This window comes from Pseudorca crassidens, chromosome 4 (assembly GCF_039906515.1).
Source record: "Pseudorca crassidens isolate mPseCra1 chromosome 4, mPseCra1.hap1, whole genome shotgun sequence".
Taxonomy (NCBI): Eukaryota; Metazoa; Chordata; class Mammalia; order Artiodactyla; family Delphinidae; genus Pseudorca; species Pseudorca crassidens.
In genome coordinates, this window is record NC_090299.1 from 124,291,682 (window position 1) to 124,312,567 (window position 20,886).

At 45.7% G+C, this 20,886-nt stretch overlaps 1 protein-coding gene across 3 annotated transcripts in view; it reads left to right on the top strand.

Annotated features, from left to right (window-relative positions):
- GATB (glutamyl-tRNA amidotransferase subunit B) overlaps positions 1-20,886 on the top strand; it is a 77,071-nt gene that overhangs the window by 18,463 nt on the left and 37,722 nt on the right. For 2 of the 3 annotated variants that reach the window (XM_067736681.1, XM_067736682.1), the window contains exons 3-5: positions 12,411-12,524; positions 14,885-15,083; positions 15,495-15,617. In XM_067736681.1, coding sequence (XP_067592782.1) covers positions 12,411-12,524; positions 14,885-15,083; positions 15,495-15,617 — 436 coding nt within the window. The remainder of the gene's footprint in view (positions 1-12,410; positions 12,525-14,884; positions 15,084-15,494; positions 15,618-20,886) is intronic. The other variant, XM_067736683.1, reaches the window with a different exon arrangement.

Sequence of the window (20,886 nt, forward strand, 5' to 3'; positions counted from 1 at the left end):
TGGAGGATGCCCAGTTCTGCCTTCATTAGCCCGAGCCAGTTTTACTGTGTCTGCCTTTCATCTGGGAGTAGGTGTGAGATACTCTTTTGGGGTGGGTTCTGTGGAATTCTTTCTCCACACCACAGGTATATACACCTGTCTTCTGAGGCCATTGGGATAGACCTTTCCTACTTGACCATTTCCAGATGTATTTTCAGCTTCATATTTAGTTTGGGGGAAGAAGTTGGCTATTCTCTACACTGCAGCATCTTGGGGAATTTTTCTCCTTAGCTCTTTTAAAAACCTTGGCCAAGTTAAGAAGTCATTTGCCATTGGCATCCCAAATATGACAAGCATAGGCTTGGTGATTCTGGCATAGTTAGTGTAGTCAGGCTGGGCTCCTCTAAAGAGAGTTTTGTTACTCATGGCAGAGGGTTCTTGCTAGCGAGCCTTCATGTTTCCCAGCCTTCCACCACTGGTTGCATCCTTATAATAAGGCCTGGGTGCTGGGGCAGGGAGAATAAGTGGGAATCAGAAAACGTTAGTGTTCCCAGGAGCCTTAAAAGTACTCTATTCCAAATTTTGATGCATGAATCTCTTTTCTCAAGTATAAAAGCAGGAAGCATAGTCAATCAAGAGCCTTTGTCATGCTCTGCAGCTTTCTTAGGAGATGCAGACAGGCAGTAATATGTGATTGTCAACAGCATCTTGAATTTTCCGTGGTGCTTGCCAACTCATAGGCCACCCAAGTGAGCAAGGTTGGGGCTCCAACCCCAGTTGGTAGGAGAAGAAATTGAGGGCCTTCTGGACTTATGCAAGGTCACAAAGAGGTCGGGAACCCAGTTAAAAATAGAAGCGAGACTTGCCTGGTTCCCATTCTTAGCATAAAGCACCAGACTTCATTCCCTTCTGCAGAATTTGCTAATTGTTCATTTCTGACAACACAACAGGGAATTTTTCCTTTGTAGCTGTTTGTAAACATTTAAGATGCCTGTCATCACTCATAACCTTTGTTTACTTATCACAGCTAGCTAGCTCTCTTATTTACGTATTTCTTGTTCTTTTCCGTTTTTACTTCTATGCAGAGAAGTGACTGTATATGAAAGCACTTCATAACTCTCAAGTGGCATGTAAATGTTACTTGTTATTATTGTACTCATATTCTTAACTTTGCACCATTAAAATATTAATACAGATAGTACTTCTATTTTATAGTGGCCAGTAGGTTTCAGCACTTAAGATGGGACAGCTTACAACAGCATGAATGACAATTAACATGAAGTTCTTCATCACAGATGTATTTCAGAGAAGCACAAATTGAGAAATTGCCTGTGTATTTACATAGTGAGACAACAGAATGGAAGCATTAACAGAAAATAAGATACCTATACAAATTTGGGAGACGCTAAAAGTATTTTTCAGCTAGAAAAGATATAACTGGAGAAAATTATTTTCCTACCAGGTAAAAGAACACGTCTTCCCTTCATATTCTTGTTTATATATATGTTGTCTATACTTACTTATAGATGGTACAGAATTCCCCGTTAACAGATTTTTCACATGTAAAATGAAATACTTAATAGCCTTCGAGTGTTGTACTATATACTTCATTATCTACACAAGGAACTTAACATGTTGACAGCATAGGAGAGTTTAGACAGATTATAGTAAGTAGAATATTTTCTTTTCTACAACTGATTTTCAGCAATGCTGAATGGGAGCTTCCAGTACACATGTATGGTTTACAAGTTAGCATCAGTTTAAATAACTCCAGCCTCCTCTAGGTTCTCCTCCTGACTTTAAGGCTTGTAACATCTCCCCATTCTCTTAGGTAGGAGAATTATCTACTCCTTTCTTCCTCCCCCAGACTTTATTTCCAAAGAATTCAAACTTATAGAAAAGTTGAAAGAATAGTACATTGAACGTCCATCCTGCACCTAGATTTTTTTTTTCCCTTTGGATTAGCCATTTGAGAGTAAGTTGCAGACATCATGGCCCTTCACCCCCACATGTTTCAGCATCTGTCTCCTAGGAACAAAAACATGCTCTTATTGATGGCTGTATAATTATCACACTCAAAAAAGCTTAACCTGTTTACACTACTGTTATCCAAGACACAGTTCATGGTCATCTTAGTATTATCCTTTATTTACTTCTTCCCAACCCAGGATCCAGTCAGAGATCACACACCACCTTTAGTTGTCATGACTCTTTGGTCTCATTTTTTCTTTTTCTTTGTCCTTTCCCTTTCTTTCTCTCTCTCCCCACTCTCTTCCTCCTGCTTTCCCTTTTTTTCCTTTCATGACATTGACATCTGTTTAGAATCCAGGCCAGTTCTTTAATTACCTACTCTTGAAGGAAACATAACTAAGGAAATAGGGGGTCTGCCTTATAAAGGTTTGGCTTTTTTCTTTTTTTTTCCTTTTAGCCTCCATGATTTCATGGCTTGCCGTGAAGCCTCTAACGAGATGCCGTATACCTACTGGATGCATAAAATACAGGATGGTTTTTTCTTCCTGATAACTTGTGTCCTGATAGACTCTTCCAAAGGCTCACTCCTCAGGCCATTCCTGGGACTGAGGAACAGAGCTAGTGCACTTTCAATAAAATGGCAAGTGTCTCTAGGAATTGCTTTCGATATTGACAGGCCTTGTTCCCTATCCAACTTCCCTGTCCATACCAGTAGTGAATACCTAGCTAGCATTTCTTAGAGTTCAGTTAGTTCAAGCAGTTGCTTTGTTTCTCAGCAATAGTCAGAGCTTTCAACTAAGTACTAACCTTTTATGTAAAGATAAAAGTAGATCTCTTTCTGGGTCATTAGAGCTTTTCATTCATGAAATTAATGTTTCTTATCACTATCACTGATTACTCTTAATATGAAAAAGTTTGTCATTCCATTGAATCTCTAGGTCTTGGGAGTAAATTTTAGGGTAGGTTAGAAAAGATGTGGCAGTTTCAGTGTGGGGGCAGTGATCTAAAATGAATGGATTTGTATGCTTTAGCCTTTTTAATAGTAATATACTCTTCTTAAAAGCTATAAACAAGAGAAAGACAAATATTCAGAGTTAAAGTTGGGGGAAATCTTTCTCCATTAAAGATCCTGGCCCAATCCCAAAGTTTTATTCAAAAAGGACAGTTATTGGGACTTCCCTAGTGGCGCAGTAGTTATGAATCTGCCTGCCAATGCAGGAGACACGGGTTCGAGCCCTGGTCCAGGAAGATCCCACATGCCGCAGAACAACTAAGCCCGTGCACCACAACTACTGAGCCAGCACTCTAGAGCCTGTGAGCCACAACTACGGAGCCCATGAGCCACAACTACTGAAGCCTGTGTGCCTAGAGCCTGTGCTCCGCAACAAGAGAAGCCACCACAATGAGAAGCCCGCGTACCACGACGAAGAGTAGCCCCCGCTCGCTGCAACTAGAGAAAGCCCGTGCGCAGCAATGAAGACCCAACACAGCCAAAAATAAATTAATTAATTTTTTTTAAAAAGGGACAGTTATTTTTTTTCCCCTGAACAAACTCTTTATTTTTTTTAATTGAAGTGTAGTTGATTTACAATGTTGTGTTAATTTCTGCCATACAGCAAAGTGATTCAGTTATATATACACTTTTTTTTTTTTTATTTTTTGCGGTACGCGAGCCTCTCACTGTTGTGGCCTCTCCTATTGCGGAGCACAGGCTCCGGACACGCAGGCTTAGCGGCCATGGCTCATGGGCCTAGCCGCTCCGCGGCATGTGGGATCTTCCTGGACCGGGGCACGAACCCGCGTCCCCTGCATCGGCAGGCGGACACTCAACCACTGCGCCACCAGGGAAGCCCTACACTCTTTTTTAATATTCTTTTCCATTATGGTTTATCATAGGATATCGAGTATAGACCTCTGTGCTATACAGTAGGACCTTGTTTATTATATCCATTCTGTATATAATAGTTTGCATCTGCTAACCCTAAACTCCCACTCCATCCCTCCCCCACCCCCTTCCCCTTTGGCAACCACAAGTCTGTTCTCTATGTCCGTGGGCCTGTTTCTGTTTTGTAGATAGGTTCATTTGTGTTGTATTTTAGATTCCACGTATAAGTGATATCATATGGCATTTGTCTTTGTCTTTCTCTTTCTGACTTAGGTCACTTAGCATGATAATCTTTAGGTCTATCCATGTTGCTGCAGGATAGTGATTTTTTAAAACGTGATTCCCATGTCTCCTTCATGCCTTCCTACATCTCTTCTCCGCAGACTCTCTTTGAATTTCAAAAGTAGCTGCTATCTTAGAAGACAGGAAGTCACAGATATGTGGTGGGCAACAATGAGACGGCAGTAAAAATGGACTCAGTTATCTGGTGTCTAACTGTTCAGCTTGTCAGAAGGTAGTTTCTCTCACTTAAGAATGGGAGCTTTTTCCAGCCACAGATTTATTTTGCTTCACGATAAAACAGAGAAAATGAAGTCATATAAGCTTCCTGAGACGTTAAGAAATATGGTCTCTATTCCTCTGCAGATAACAAACTAATTATCACAAAAGTGTTGGTTATCATTTAAGCGGGAAGTATGATGTTTGACATAATACATAATTTCAGCATCTGTTGTGCCGTACTTTGGATTGTAAATCCAGACTAATGGGTCTGTGGAACTGTTTAGACCCTTTCTTATTAGATTCCCTTGCCTCTTAGAAAAGCTTGCATATGAAAGATTCAGTTGATTTGGGCGTTTTGCATTTAATAACACTTCCATTCTGAAACTAGTGTGTACTAAATGTCTACCATATGTTGAGTAATTTTATGGAATTCACCAAACAATCCTGCAAAATAGTTATGTTTTTCCCCTCGCAGATAAGAAAGCTGAGGCTGAGAGAGGTTAGGTGATTTGTGCAGGGTCACACAGCTGATGAGTAGAGAGAAGACAGGCTCAGGTCTTTCTGACTCAGTCTCGACCCAGTTTGTCTTCTCAAGATCAGAATAACTGCCGTGCTAGTAACTGCCCGGAGTGCTCTGGGAACAAGAAATGGAGACCAGCCAACCTGCACTCCCAGTCTTGCTTTTCACTGGCTGCCAACCATTCTCAAACCTTCCTCTCTAACCTGGCTCCCTGGCCAGGTCTGAGGCTCCACAAGTGAACACTGTAGTAGTTGGCTTGGCCTCCGACCCCAAAGTGAAGTCCGAACAAACCAGGCTGTGTCACGTGAGAGCTCTTTTTCCCTGGGCTAGAGGGACGCCTGGATCTTTCCCTTCTTTCTCCTACAAGCCCAGAGGTGAATGTCAGATCCTAGTATCCCAATGGTCCATGGAAAAGCAAGAGGGATTGCTCCAGTGTCAAAGGCCAAGCTGGTCTAGGCTGCCCTCTCCAGCCCTTCCTTGTGGAGGGAGTGTGGGTACCAGCCCTAGGCCACCTGACCTTGCCAGGGAGGCGGGGGCAGGAGGAGAATGGAATCCCAAGTGAGGAGAGTGGGCCTTCTGGCACTTTGGACCAAGGAAATATCCTTGCCCTTGATCCTGACCCGTCCTGGGGAGCGGAATTGGTACAAGAGGGCTGAGAACAGAGAGGATCGTGGAGCTGAGGGACCCCTGAAACTGCCAGACCACACCCCTCCTCTTTGAACAAGAATTGTTTCCTGTGATGGATATTTGATGTTTTTTTCCCTTTTGTGAAAGAGGGATTTAAACAAAAGAAAAATCGTTGCATTCACGTTCTCCTTTTCCCGAGGCAATGCCCGTGTTTAGATGTAAAGAACATATATATTTATGTGGGCATATCTAGATAAATATTTAGTATCTACAGAAACCTGGTAACTTTTGATGATAGAAGTCCACTTTTAAAAAAATTGTCTTAACTGAGCAGTTTTAGCAAGCTTAGTCATCAGTGCTCAAAGTGTTTGTATTTGTATCCTGGGATGATAAAAGAGCTCAAGGATGAGAAGGAATGTGGTGTGGGGAGGCGATGGGATGGGGAACAACTTTCTTTACCATAATGAAAATTTATCTGTGTGGGAACTTTCGCTTTGAATATGAATCAGAGGGAGTTCGTGCTTTGAGACAAATTTATGGTTAGCGGTAAGATAAAAGCACGTTTTAGTGCCTTATTTTTACTTAATAAATCTTAATTACTTTCTCTCCATAAATTAAAGCATTTACCATGCTATATCTTAATCATCAGGTTTGTCATGTATAGCATTAATTTCATAGAGTAATTGCCACTTGGGATTTTTGTAAAACATCACCTTAGAGTCTTTGTTTGAATGATCCAGAGGAGTTGCTAACTGGGTTTTCAGTGAGTTACACTAGTCTTGTCATGTTGCCTCAATTTTTTAAGGAGGTACTGGTACCCACTGGACTAACTTTGGGTATCATGTTACTGTTGGGTCACCAGTTGAGGGTAAAGGAGGAAGGGGAGAGAAATGGTGTGAACTACAAACTATTTTGAAGACTATGCAGTTTTACTCCTTTGAAGTATATCACAAAATATTTCCTGGCATAGGTCCCCAAGACTGACTTCTGTGAATTGATTTATTTGTAAATTGTAGAATTTCACGTAAATGTGCTAAAATCCTAGGGAATGTTTTATTGACTGAATAAGTTATGGAGTCTTCTTCATTCCGTGAACTTACTTAGCAAATCGTTTCCTAATAGTCAATGTCACCTTAGAGTTCGGTCCAACCCAAATTGAGTTATCACAAATCCTCCTTATAAATTAGTAACATTTCATAATTCTTGGATACCAGTATGTGAAAAAGGAGTCCACAAGATTTTCATTTGTATGTTGATTGGATAGACTTGAGAGTGGCATCGTTTGATCAATTAGATATTTAACAAAAGAAGGAGTCATAGAAGTGAGTATAAAAATGGATGGGATTTGCTGTGTGGTCGTGGCCTGCGTTCCTCAGTTCCTCGCCTCACCATTCGCCCGCTCTTTTGAGTATCACTGCAGGGGGGCAGGAGGGCGGGGGGGGGGGATCGGGGGGCATGTGTTCCCGCAGGCTGACGGTCCTAGTGTTCCCCCAACCCGCCCCCATCAGCTGGCTTCCGACTGGTTGGGCGGGAGGCTCTGATGAAAGACTGGAGCTGGGAGGAAAGAAGCAACAGGGAATTTCTCCTTCCCTCTTCCTCTGTCAGCATCACAGGTAGTGGAGAAGTCACGTCCACTGCTTCTGCTTCTCCCCACGCAGCCCCTCCATCCCTGGGATATGAGTGTCTTCCTGCTGCTGAGAATCTTCTAAGTTGCCTTTTTGACATCCTGGCTCGTCTGTCATCTGTGTAATAAGGTCTCTGCATGAAATCTGTTCTATTTTACATGCTAAGAGTGGTTGCTTTTTCCTGACACATTTTATGGAACAGTTTTGCTTTTATTTCATAGCTTGTGGAGTTTGGGATGTTGATAAAGGGAATGCTAAATTATTCATTACCTCAGTTAATGTTTAATCAGCTGGTTTGCATTTGGTAATGGCTCAAAGAAGATAAAATGAGTTGACTGCCCTCAGGGAGCTCAGCCTGGCTGGGGAGCCAGTGTTTTTCCAGAGCGCGCGGGAGCTGAGAAGGAGGGATACCTACGCTGAGGTACTGCTGGGTCAACCGGGAGTCTTGCCAGGTGCTAAGATCTTGCTCAAGTGGTTGAGGAGGAAGGGCGTTCCCAGCAGAAGCAGCAGTTTGTTTGAAAGCATGTCACGTGCAGAGCTGCATAAGCATCTGTCGGGTTGGGGGTAGTGGAGGGAGAGGAAGCCAGCAAGGTGATGATGGGCCGAGTCACAAAAAGCACTGAAGACTTCACCAGCACTTGAGTTTATCCTTTCGGTGGTGGGGAGGAGGGAAGAAGGATTTTCGGCAGGGGAATTACATGAACAGATTTATCCTTTAGAAAGATCACTCTTGAATGGGTGTGGAGGAGAGATTATAGGGCTGAGGGTGGAGGCAGAGACACCTGGCCAGGTGGCAGGTGCAGAATTCTTGATTGGACGGGGGATTGTTTGAATGGAGGCCTGAATTAGAGGATTTGGGAGGAGGGGAAAAAATCAAGACAGACTAAGAAAGTAGAATATGAATTACTTGATTATTTATCTTGTATGTGTTGGGAGTTGTCATTAAATGATTAAACGATTGTTGTGCTCAGAGATCAGGAAATGTTTCTTTGGTTAGGCTAAGTAAGTCTTAAAACTCGAAGACTGCTTCTCATATTGTGGTCACAACGTGTCCTTGGAGGTCTCATGATGTTTCTGGGCTGTTTATGCTGCCTTATGCGCTGGATGTATTTTAGGTTCCACACAAGTTACGGTTTCAGGACTGCTTATTTTTCAAACAAGCCGAACAAGTGATGATTCTTTTTAAAGACCATTCACTACCCCCTCACCCTGTATCCTTTTTCGGGTCGTGATCTGCCCAGTCTCTCTGCTGGTCATGACATTTATTGGCTGTCTCATCTCCTGCCTCCGCCTCTCATACCTTTCTTAACTTCCGATTAAGGAATTAGCTCTTCACTTATTCAATAAATCGTTTCACAGGTACTTTTGTCTAAAGGTTTCAGAAGTCGAGCAATACAACATCCCCTGCTGATTGAGAAAAACTGTAGGTCCACTCACTCTCCAGCTCCCACATGCCAGAGCCTGTGTACAGAGTGTTCTACAAAGGTCAAAGAACACGAGGCTCACCCTCTAAGAGCTTGACATCTGAAAACAAGACTATGCAGGTAGAAACTGGCAGGAAGAAAATACTGGAAACGGAAGGGTTTGGTCTGAGACGCTGCTGCAGAGTTATGGCCTGAAGTTAGGGTCTTGAGAGCTAACAGTAATGCACTTCATTCTTTGAAGGCTTACGATGAGTGTAGCCCAGAGCCTGGGTTCTGGGGGTCTGACATCCTGGCTCTGCCACTTACTGTGTGTGTCGCCTTGGGCCAAGTTACTTAATCTCTTGTGTTTCCCTTCATTATGTGTAAGATGAGGATTATAAGAGTATCTGCCCTAGGACCACCGAGGGGATTAAATGGCACGTGCGTGTGGTGTGCAGAGCACACCTCCTGACACAAGCTGAGTGCAGTCAGCACTTGCTGTTCATGGTTCCCAAATTCAGAGTGAGGTGTCCTAAGGCTCACCTGAGAGAGTTGTGCTTTGTGAGTTCCAAGAAGCATTGCTTTCCTTCCACACGAAAGCTGCTGGGGTTAGCCGTGAGCTCCTTTGTAGTCACTGTATGTTAATTGCAAAGAAAATTCTGTAACAGGCTTCTTCAGGACAAGTTAGTCTTTGGAGTTTTTGAGTTACCTCTTTGATCATATCATACGTGATTGGTCATCACTTCAGGGCACTTCCAGAAATAAGTCTGAAGGCCAGCAGGTGGCAGGTAACACCTTGGAGGAGAGTGAGGCATCACTGCCTCTCTGAGACCCTCCGTGGATACCCATCACCTCCCTTCTCATTTGAGTTCAACACACATTGAGCACCACTGCTTTTCAGTTCTGTATGAGGCTCCAGGGGTCCAAGGCTGAACAGACAAGTCCCGTTCTCGTGAAACTTAGTTTAGTGGAAATATATGTAAACACATCTAATCCACTGTGATACAAGCACAAATGGCAGCATGTAGAAGGTCAGAGAGGTACATAGGAAGAAGCGTAAGGAACGTTGCACAGACTTGGTGACGTCTCAGTAGACTGTGAGTAGGAATAGGGCAAGTCAGCAATCAGCATGGTTTACAGGAGAACTGGACCGTGGGGTGGGGTTGGGTGGGGGGATATGTGATAGGAGATAGAATTGAAAATGGAGGCTGGAGCTAGACCGTGTAAAAGCTTGGCCTTTATCATGTGGACATGGGGGCCGCTGAATGATTTTAGGCAACAGAATGCCATAAGATTTGCATTTTTAGCAGGATCATCCTCACGTGGAAGATGAACTTGCAAAGGATGTAGAATGTGCCGGCAGGTTCATGTCCTCAATGCACATTCATTGAGGCCAGCAACGGAGTCCTATGTCCCTCTGCATTCCTAAAGCCTAGTATTGTGTAGACACTGAAGACATTTTTTGGAATAAAGACAGCCCCAGTTGAAGTTTCCAATTCTGCATCCTCTCCTCAGAACATGCTGACCTGGACCTCCATCTGTCACAAGCAGCTTGACTAGGATCGCAATAAATTCTTTTTTCTTGGCATTCTTTTAACTGGCACTCTCTGTTTACTAGCCCTTCTGTGCAACTGTAGTGTGGTGATGATTGACGCTTATAATTCTGACCCTGAAGTGCTCCAAGCCGCCTAAATCATCCAGAAAAGATGAAAGTATATTCAATATTGCTGTAATGTTTGTGTGTTTTACTGAATTCTTATTCTTTGGAAATTGATGGTTTATCAAGTGCTCGTGTACTCATGTGCATGCAGGGGCAGTGAGAGTCTGTGATCACCCACGACTCTTCACTCCCGCACAGCACCAGGCGAGGGGTGTTTATTAGCAATGCACACTCAGAAATTAGCAAGCAAAACAGACCTGGGCTCTCTTCATGCCTGGAAGGAAGAAGGTTGGCCCCAAAGGGGCAGACTGGACAGAGATGAGAGAGGAAGCAGTGGTTAGAAAACAGTGGGAGTGATAAAGCAAGAACTGGACAGACAGCCAGTCGGGCAGTTTCCAAGCACATCCATGCCGCGGCCCAGCCCCGGAGGAGTGGGGTTCGGGGCCGGGACCCCAGCCTCAGGTTCTCGTGTGCCTTAACCCGGGTCAGGTTTTTGGGCTTGGATTTGGCAGGCTCTTCCACCAGCTCTGTTTGTATTGCAGTAACAACTGTTCAGTAAAATGCCAAACATTAGCAAGTGAAAACGTCAATAATTAGAGCATCCTGTTCACGCCGCACACACATCTTACCGTGAAAACCATTATAACTGCAGAGCTGACGATATTATTTGGCCCAGAATGAAGAGCTCCAAATGGAAGCTGTGAGATGGCTCCATTTTGTAACCCGGTTTCCAAAACCAGGCACGTGATGATGTTATTAGGAGGGAGGTTTGCTGTTGGCTTTTTCTTTTGGGGGTTGTATGTTGCAGTGAGTAGAGACACCTCTTACATTTTCTTGTACAGATTTGTTTTTAAAATCTGCGTGTTTGATCAACAAGTCCTGCCTGTGTCTGGGTGCCTGGTCCCCGCACCACAGGGATTCTATTCTATTTGTCACCCTCTGGGCAAGGGCACTTGGGAACTCTCGAGCTGGCTTTAACATTTTCTGCTCTGAGATTCCAGTGAGTCTCTTGGTCTCTCTGGGTCTTAGTTTTTTCTTTTTCTGACATATTGGAATAATACAAATTCCCTCTTTATAGGGTTGCTGTGGGGCTGAAATAAAACGGCGGATGTAAAAAAGCATAACTGGAAAGTCCTACGTGGATAATAACATAGTAAATACACTAAAGAACACCATAAATAGTCTAATAAAAAATAGAAATATGTTTCATCAGCAAGCATAATGTCCTCAAAACGTGCCCCGAAGCGGTGTGGGGAAAATGAACCATGTATTGAACTCCTGCTGTGGAGGAGGTTTGCCAGCTGTGACTTTGTCCCCTCTGCAAGGTAGACATTGAACCCCTCTGTCAGAGGTGAGGAAACTGAGGCTTCCAGCCCCACAGCTGTACATCTACACAGCGGCAGTGGGGTCTGGACCTGACTCCAGAGCTGAATGCTCTTTCCTCTCATCTCTAGTTGTCTACCTCATTCCAGCCACCTACCCACCCCCCAAAGTGCTAAGAGCTGTTTATGTCCCTTGGGGCCAGAAAGTTGGCCAGCCCTTTCTTGGTCTTTTGCTCCTGAAAGCGGGACAGGGTGGGATCCAGAAGGAGCTCAGGAGCCCCAGGAGCCCTGGAGGGACGAGCAGCTTGGGGAGGTGAGGGGGCGGGGCACGCTCAGCCTCCACTTCTAGGGAATCAGCCAGGCCTGGACCGAGAGTAGGAGGCAGGAGTGCGTCATTTCCCAGCCCTTGAGGAGATGGCTGCAGTCCTGTCATTTCCAGAACTTCATTCTTTCTGTGTCACAGTGTCTCCCAACCTCACTGAGGTTGTTTGGAGAGCTGCTTCTCAAACCCTCCTCTCAGGAATCAGTGCCTCCTGTGTGTTCTGAGCGGCTCCTTGTTCTTCTAGCAGAGGCAGTGACAGTAAGTTTATTTCCTGTAGTAACCACTCTGCTGAGCTTTTCTGGGACCTTCCCTGTTAACTTTGATGTCATGTCAGGTACGGGTAGGGGGGAAGGACCCCCGATGTGGCAGTTACTAGGTGCCCAATGGGACCCATCACCGCACGCATCTTCTTTTTTATATAAACTAGCCCTGACTCCAGATACAGAGTCGGCTTGTAAGCCGAGCTGCCTACACAGAACCAGAGCTGATGCCCATCGAAGGGCCGGATGGCCAGATTCGGGGAGGATGTCCGCAGGCGGAGGAGCGTTTGTTCAGAAGGTGGGTCTGAGAGGAGCCGCGTGTTCTGTCCCCCCAGGTCCTCAACAGGCGGTGTGTGGAAGCAGCCGTGATGACCGGCCTGGCCCTGGACTGCCACATCAACAGGAGGTCCTTGTTTGACCGGAAGCACTACTTCTACGCAGACCTCCCTGTGAGTATGCTCTGCCCTCCGTCCATCCATCCGTCTGTCCACCCACCCAGAGCTGGGGCTTAGCCGCGGGAGGGGGCTGAGCGCCTCTTCAGCCAGAGCTCCATCCATCCCAGCGGGAGGCCCTGCCCAGCCTGATGAAGCCAGTGCCCCCTGACGTTTACCAGACTGGATGCCAGGGTCCTGATCGCCGGCTCTGGCGGAGTCTCGTGCTTCTGGCGGCTCGCTCCTAACTGACTGCGGAGGGGAAGCAGCCCGCGCTCTCAGGCTCAGCCCGGCTGTGGGGTTTGGTGCTAATTGTCGTTAGGACAGAAGCTACTTCCGTGGCTGATGCAGCAGTCAGTGCATCCTGTGGCTCCGGAGACAGAGCGAGAGCGTCCCTCTGTTAAGTTGGAGGTCCCAGTAACAGGACCGGCTCCTCTGCAGACATTCATGTCGTCCCCAAGTACTGAGTAAGTGGGCAAGAGCAAGCAGAAACGTAAACCAGAAGCCTGGACGAACAGCAGTAATTGGCCGAGCAGTAAACCCAATATTAACCTGCTTTTTCCTTAAAATTAGAAAGGTTTTTTCTTTAAGAGGAAAGTCAGTGTGAACTAGAGCCAATTTTTCATATTACTGAACTGAACCAAAACTGTAATGTCAAGTGTGTTTCCCAAAATAATGTTTGATTTGCTCTGAGCCTCTGATAGTAAGTGTGGCCCTTCTTGAGGCTTAGGAAATCAGTAGTGATGATATTGCTTCACGTTATTCTCTCTGAACTGAAGGCGGGGGTGAGCTGTTTTCAGCAGGTGAGGGCAGGAGTAGAATTAAATAAAAAATACAGCTGGAACCTGAATTCTCCAATTGCTGCTGCTTTTTCCCTCTGGCTGCCAGCCTTGTAGTAAATTCTACTGCTTGGTAGGGTGGAGAGAATTGAACTGCATTTTTTTCATCTTTTAAGAGTGATAACGAGTTTGGTTCAGGTGGGAGACTTAGCAATATGTGACTAAAATGAGATGTTTTATTAACTCTGGCTTTCTGGATTTTCTTGCCCAGGTAGCTCAGATAATCTGGAGGTCGTGTTGCCAAATATTACATGAGACAGACACACTTATACTAAAAGAAGGTTCGTTTTTATCTAAATAATGTATTCACATTATTCCTATTTCACCAAGCATCTGTATTTTATTTGGCAGCCCTACCCAGAGTTTAATTTTCACAGATTGAGACTTCCTGTCTCAGCACAGAGAGCAAATTGACCTAATGCAGTGGTTCTCAAAGTGTGTTCTCTAGGCCATTAGCATCAGCATCTCCTAGGAACATGTCAGACATATAAGTTCCCAGGCGCCACCCCAGACGTGCAGTCAGAAATGCTTCAGATGGAGCCAGAAGATCTTTGTTTTGACCACTCTACTGGATGATTCCAATGCAGCTGGTTTGAACAATGCTGGCCGGGTAGCTAGGGGCGCAGACTCTGAGTCAGATCATCTGAGTTCAGATCCTGACATTGATACTTACTAGCTCTGTGGCTTTGGGCAAGGCCCTTCACCCCTCCATGCCCTGTAGCTCCTTCCTAGGGTTGTCTTGAGGATTAAATGGTGTGAAGTACCGAGAACCGTGTCAGGGGACACTAACTGTGTCAGTGTCATTCTCTCTTCTTCCCCAGTTCTCCGTCCTGACCTGCCTTCTCTTTAGTGTGCGTTCATGCGCATGTGCATTTGAAAGTAATTCTTCCTCCCCACTTAGAAGGTGGCAAGGGAGCTCTGGCAACATCCATCAGTATTTTAGTACTCTGTGCTTTGCATTAGCCGGGCGTGAGTGTCACAGCATTTTCTGGCTTGAGGAACAAGGGAAGTCGGGTCAGGGAGGGCAGCTGACATGACTGGTGAGCTCGAAAAGCAGGAATGAATCCAGCTTCACCGCACTAGCAACTGGTGTTAGCTGTGCTGAGAGTAGATGGCAGGATGCTTAGCCAGCACTTCCAGTGAGAGGGTCTGTCAGGAGCCCAGTAATCAGTTGCAGGGCTGAGCTAACGAGCTTAGTGGAAACAATAGGTTCTTTTCTTAGAGGCTTCAGACAGAGAGATTATTGTTATTCCCCAGAATGGTGCTCTCTAGGGAAGATAGGGTCCACGTTGTTCACTGCTTCATTATTGGGGGTGTGGGTTCAGGGATGGGGAAAGGGGCGTCCAGAGAAGTGAAAAGAGGCCAGGCTAAATTACGGCCGCAGCACATAAACTGATTTGTGTCTCCTTTTCCTTTTTTCCTTTTCTGTTCTGTTGTGGTTTTAAGTAAGTCTGTAGTTTTATGACATTAAAAGGAATGATCAACTAGTTCCCAGCTTTGACCTACAGATGAGTGACTCTGGCCCACATTTGCGTGCAGGCCGGCTACCAGATTACCCAGCAGAGGCTGCCGATCGCCGTGAATGGGAGCTTGGTGTACAGCGTCTGTGTGGGGAAGAGGCGGAGTCAGATGGTCACCAGGACAGCGGGGGTCAAGCAGATCCAGCTGGAACAGGACAGCGGCAAAAGCCTCCATGACAGCCTGCGGTCCCAGACGCTCATTGATTTGAATAGAGCGGGTAGGCTTGGAGAGTCCCCATTTTCCTTCCTGCCACTTCCCTTCCCCTCCAGAGTTTGCCCAAACCAACTGAGGAGACAGGCCCCGGAGCCTGACTAATGGCGATCGGAATATCATTGTTGGTGTTGGCAGAGCTGCTTAGAGAGCCGGGCTAGGACTGTGGTTTCTATGCGCTTGCAACTAACCCACCCCTAAAACGAGACAGCGTCGCCGCCTAGTCACAGACCCAGCAGCTTGACATCTGAAGCAGACATTAAAAGAAAAGAACCAAAGTTCAAAATCCAAGAGTGAGGGGAAAGTGAAACGATTCAGGGCCTGTCAGTGCTGCAGGGTTTTCCTAAGTTTCAGCCTGATGTGTCTGCGGATCAGACTGGAGAGCTCCAATCAGACTGACTCTGCCTCTCTTTGGTAGGGGTCGGCCTTCTGGAAGTGGTCCTGGAGCCTGACATGTCCTGTGGAGAAGAGGCGGCTGCAGCCGTCAGGGAGCTACAGCTGATTCTTCAGGCCCTGGGGACCAGCCAGGCGAACATGGCAGGTAGCAGCCACAGAAGCAGTGCCCGCCTCTTCCCCATCTCCCTTTCCACTCCCGGGCTCTCTCCTCACTGGAGTCTTATTCTCTGCAGCAGCTACAGTGGGGTTGTTTGCATCCTTTGCTCAGCCTTTTCTACCTCAGGGTTTTGGGGTCTTTTCTTTAGAATTTTCCTTGAATTTTTTTCTGAGCCCCTGACCAAAAATAAACACACAAACAGCGGCCCTGCAGAGGTGCTGAGCCCAAGAGTGTGAGATTAGGAGTCCAGGGACTGGAGGTGTCCTCCTGGCCTCTTGCATCAGGACGTTGTGAGAATTAATAAAATAATGTGTTTGAACAGCTTCATCGTCCTCAGAAGACCCTGTGTTTATGCACAGTAGCTCTTAGTTTGTGAGTTCTGTGTGGGCAGCGCTTCATTGCTACTGGATGCTTTTCCTCTGGGTCTCTTTCCGCCTTTTATAGAATTTCCATCCATGTAAGCTGAAGCCAGATTGTATCGACTACAAACCAAGGTTATGATTTCACAAAACTTTAACTTTGAGATAAAGTCTGAAATTCAATAGAAATATAATAGGGAATTAAACAGAAGAAACAATGTGAAAACTTGGGATCAAGGAAATTATACATTTTAAGTGTTTGCAAATTGGATACAAAGATCACAAGTTTTGGTCAAACCCAGTTTCTTCGTGAGCCTTTCCTAGTGCTGCTTTGCCCACTCTTACATCCCTGAATGCCCATCTCTCCCATGGTTTTCCCCTATTTTCTGTTCCCAGGGGCTTTTAAAAAATGTCTGCCACTCGCAGAGCACTCCCTGACAGCGTGGAAAAAGGGTGCAGGTTCTGCATCTGCAGTGGTTAATCCATCTCTCAGTCCAGTGGCGTACTTACTAGTCAGGGTTTTCCAGAGAAAGAGAACAAATAGGATGTGTGTGTGTGCATGTGCGTGTGACATGTAAACAGATTTATTATAAGGAATTGGCTCATGTGACTGTGGAGGCTGAGGCGTCCCTGAGATCTGTGGTCATCAAGCAGCAGGAGAGTCAATAGTATAGTTCCAGCCCAGGACTGAAGGCCTGAGAATCAGGAGAGCCAAGGACGTAAGTTCCAGTCTGAGCCAGAGTCCAAGACAAGACCAGTATCCCCGATCCAAGGCAGTCAGGCAGAAGACAGCAAATTCCCCCGATGCCAAAAACTCGACCTCTGTGCGCTGGTGCCAGATCGAATCTCAGAGACAGAGTTTGGGGTGAAGTAGAAAAGAATAGCTTTACTCCTTTGCCAGGCGGAGGGGAGCACAGTGGACTCATGACCTCAAAACTGTGTGTCCCAACCCGGGAAGATTTGGTGAGGAGTTTTACAGCAGTGGTTCAAGGGCTGGGTTGCTGATAAGGATCAGGGTGTGTGCAGGGCCTGCACTCCTTTAATCTGGTCTCCTGATGAGCTTCTGTGGTTCTTAAGGCTATCACATCATGACCTTCTCTCTGGAATGAAGAATGCTTCATCAGGTAGTTAACATCTTCCATTTGTTGGGGGTTTTAGTTCTGTAAAGAGCTCAAAGATAGTGTTATGTGTATCCCTTGAGGGGGAACCAGGACCCTGCCCCAAGGCTGCACTGTTGTTTCTTGACTTCTCCTCCCTTGTCTCTGCATCCCCTCCCTTCCCTGATTAGCAACTGTATGAACCTGCCCTTTGGAACTCAGGGAAGGTCATGGAGGCTGGAATCTGTTCTCTACAAACAAGAAACAGGGACACAGAAAGGCTTCCATGTCCAGGAGCCCCGCAGGGTCCTGCTTGGCTTCACCCCGACTCTGCCTTTTGTTCTATTCTGGTTTTCAGCGGATTGAAGGAGGCTCACCCACGGTGAGCAGGCAATCTGCTTTACTCAGTAGATCAATTTGAAGGTTCATCTCATTCAGGAACACCCTCACAGACACACCCAAAATAACGTTTAACCAAATATCAGAGCATCCCTTGGCCCCGTCAAGTTGACACAAAAAATTAACCACTTAACATGTCACAGAGGGTGCCACTGAGTACCATTGGTGGGGATGATTCATCTCCCTGTCGGTTTATCATACCATTTACCGACCATTTTGTCACACGTTTGTTCACATGTTACAAAGGGACTTCAGAATTTGTAATGCCACATTTGTCACATAGGACATCTAATGGGCAACAAATTGTAACATCAAAGCCCTGGTACAAGTTGAATCTAGAGATGGAACTTGCCAATTTGCTCTCTTCTTTAAGCTAAAGTCAGGAAAAACACAGCCAGCCACATGAGTTTGAGTGGAGTGCTCTGTGTTAGAGCAAGAGAATTCTCCATTGTAGAATGGAGAATTGGCTCATCCTGTCTTTTTACCTACAGAATAGAAACGAAATATGGGCAGATTGGGTAGTTATCCATTTATGCACTGTTGCTTTAAAAAAGTTTTATTATTCCATTCTTCTTCAAAATAACTGTGATTCCTACCAAACCTATGGAATAATAAACAGGCCACCTGTTAGCTGAGAAATAGTCCCATCGGGTCCTTGCCAAGAGATAAACCATAACAGTGAGAACTCATCAGGCAGTGACAGCTGAGAGGGTTCATTAAATCTCATTTGTTGTGACACTTTTTGTTGCTTTTAAATACAAATCAGACAGCTTTGCCCCCAGCACAGCAGCAGAGTGGCTGATGTTGTCCTGAAGTGCTCTGGGTAGTGAAGGTCTGCCTGGAGTCTGCAGGTGTCCAGCTTTTGGTGCTCTCAGCACTTTATCAGCCCAGGCCCCTTTCCCATCCTTCTGTCCCACCACCATAGGCCACTGTGTCGCCATTGGAGAATGCAGCCTGGGAACCAACGGAAGGCTGCCCTGGAGAGCACCAGTGGACCCCCAGCGTGCTCTTGGAATGAAACTCAAATTGCTCCGGGCTGTGCTTCAGTGAGTTCCTGATAGTTTTGCTAATGAGCGTAGACTAGCTCAGCTTGGGTTCCAGAAGTCACTTCCTTCTCAGGATGTTTGCCACTGTTGAGATCCTCAAAGCAGTCTGCTGAGTTGAATGTGTACCAAAGTATATAGATACGCTAAATGTTTCCAAGGTTGTAATATCTGCCGGTTTGAACATCGAGTATGTGCTCATCAGTTCACTAAGCATTTTTTAAATTAATTTATTGTCTCATTTAAACTTTATGACATTCCTGAGAGATGGGTATTACTGTGCCTACTGTACAGGTGAGGAGTTGAGGCTTCCAGAGATTGGGTTATTTGGCCAAGGTGCACAGGAAGTGCCCGAGCCCGGGTGTGTCTGACTTCTGGACGCCTTCCTTTGTAAGCACTGTCACCCCGCTTCCTAGTGCCAGCCATGACAGTGTCTCCGCTGCTGTGGATAACAACCTTGAGGGCTTCCCTGGTGGCGCAGTGGTTAAGAACCTGCCTGCCAATGCAGGGGACAAAGGTTCAAGCCCTGGTCCGGGAAGTTCCCACATGCCGCGGAGCAGCGAAGCCCGTGTGCCACAACTACTGAGCCTGCGCTCTGGAGCCGGCGTGCCACAACTGCGGAAGCCCGAGTGCCTAGAGCCTGTGCTCCGCGACAAGAGAAGCCACCGCAATGAGAAGCCCACGCACTGCAACGAAGAGTACCCTTGCTCGCCGCAACCAGAGATAGCATGTGCGCAGCAAGGAAGACACAATGCAGCCAAAAATAAATAAATTAATTAAAAACAAACAACCTTGGGAGCTGGGTTAGCAGAGTGTGAGTGCTGAGGACACTGCAGGCCCAGACCTGGGTTGGAATCCTATCCTACCGCCTCTAGCTATAGAAACTGGGCGAGGTATTTGACTTCTGTGAGCCTCCCTTTCCACACTTGTGAAACGAGTCCCTAAATAATTGTATATGGAAAGAGAAAGGAAGAAACCAAAGAGGAGAGGAAGTCATCCAAGTCATCAAACAGAGTTGGGGCAGCAGGGTGGGAAGAGCAGGCGAGGACTGGCCTTGTGGAAGAAAACCTGGAATACCGTCTCGGACGTGTCAAGTGTGAATTGCCTAAAGGACGTCTAAGTGGATGTGTCATTAAAGCTCTGCTGTAGGGAAAGAACGTGGTAATGTGCATAAAACGTATCACAGGTCCTGACAAATAGCCTGTGCTCATGAAAGGTCAGGTGCTTCTATTGACAGTAGTAAGTAGAATCACCACTCACTGTGGATGAATAAACTTTGTGAAATATGTTGGATAAAATTGAGCCACGTTATTTATTTTACCTTATTTTTTGTCAAACCCTGTTGTTTAAGTTCTGCAGAGTATTCAGTGATCAGAATGAAACAGCTTAATAGACTTTCTCACTAAATCATCAGGCCCCTGCTGTTGACAGAAACAGTTTTCTGCCCTGATGTTATATTTCTGGTGTGTGAATGTGTTTTTAAAAAAAAAAAAAAATGTGACTGCACCATATCACTGTGCTCAGTAGTACAGGTTTTTTCGTTTTGCTGTTACAAATCTCTCTACTTCTAGAGGGTGGAAATTGAGCTTGATAACGTTCTTGTGAAGGCCCTCCCCCCGTGTTGCAGAATGCATTGAAGCAAACGTGACTGTGAGGCTTTTGTGGACTTGAGGCAATTTACCTTAATTTGTTTAAAAGGTATTCTGTCTTCACTGGGTAAATGCCTTTTGTGAGTGTTGGATACTGTATTGGAATCCAGGCAAGGGAACTGCCTTTCAACACTGCAGGACACTAAATGAGTCCCCTCAGACATCTATGGAGTGCGGTCTTCTCTGGGAGAGACTGAAACTCATGCTTTATTCCTTTTCCAAATTAAAAGTCTAAATTGTGAAAGATGGTTTTATTTTTAAAAGCAGGAGAGGTCCAATTCAGGGTTCTCAGGGCTCAAAAAAAGTTCTCTCCCAAGTATTGAGGTTTGGCTGGGCAGAGCTCAGCATACTTGGGAAGTTTTCCTTTGAGCTGAATGGGCCTTTCACAGGATTCAGTATATTAGTCCTATTCAGACAGAACTTTAGAACTTGTCGGGAACCTACTGTGAGACCAGTCTGCTTACTCGTGGCTCAGGAAAATACCAAGGTATGAATTTATCGAACAATTACCATGTGCCAGAGGCAGCTCTAGGTTCTGAACAGAGCAGTGAAAAGGACATTGTTCCTGCTACCTAGAGGAAATATTGTATTCATGAGGGACACAAATCCATTAACAAATAGAACAAAGTAGTTAGTGATAAGTGCTTTAAGGAAGTACAGAGGGTGCCGTGATAAAGAATACATTGGATGGTGAGGGCCTCTGGAGAATA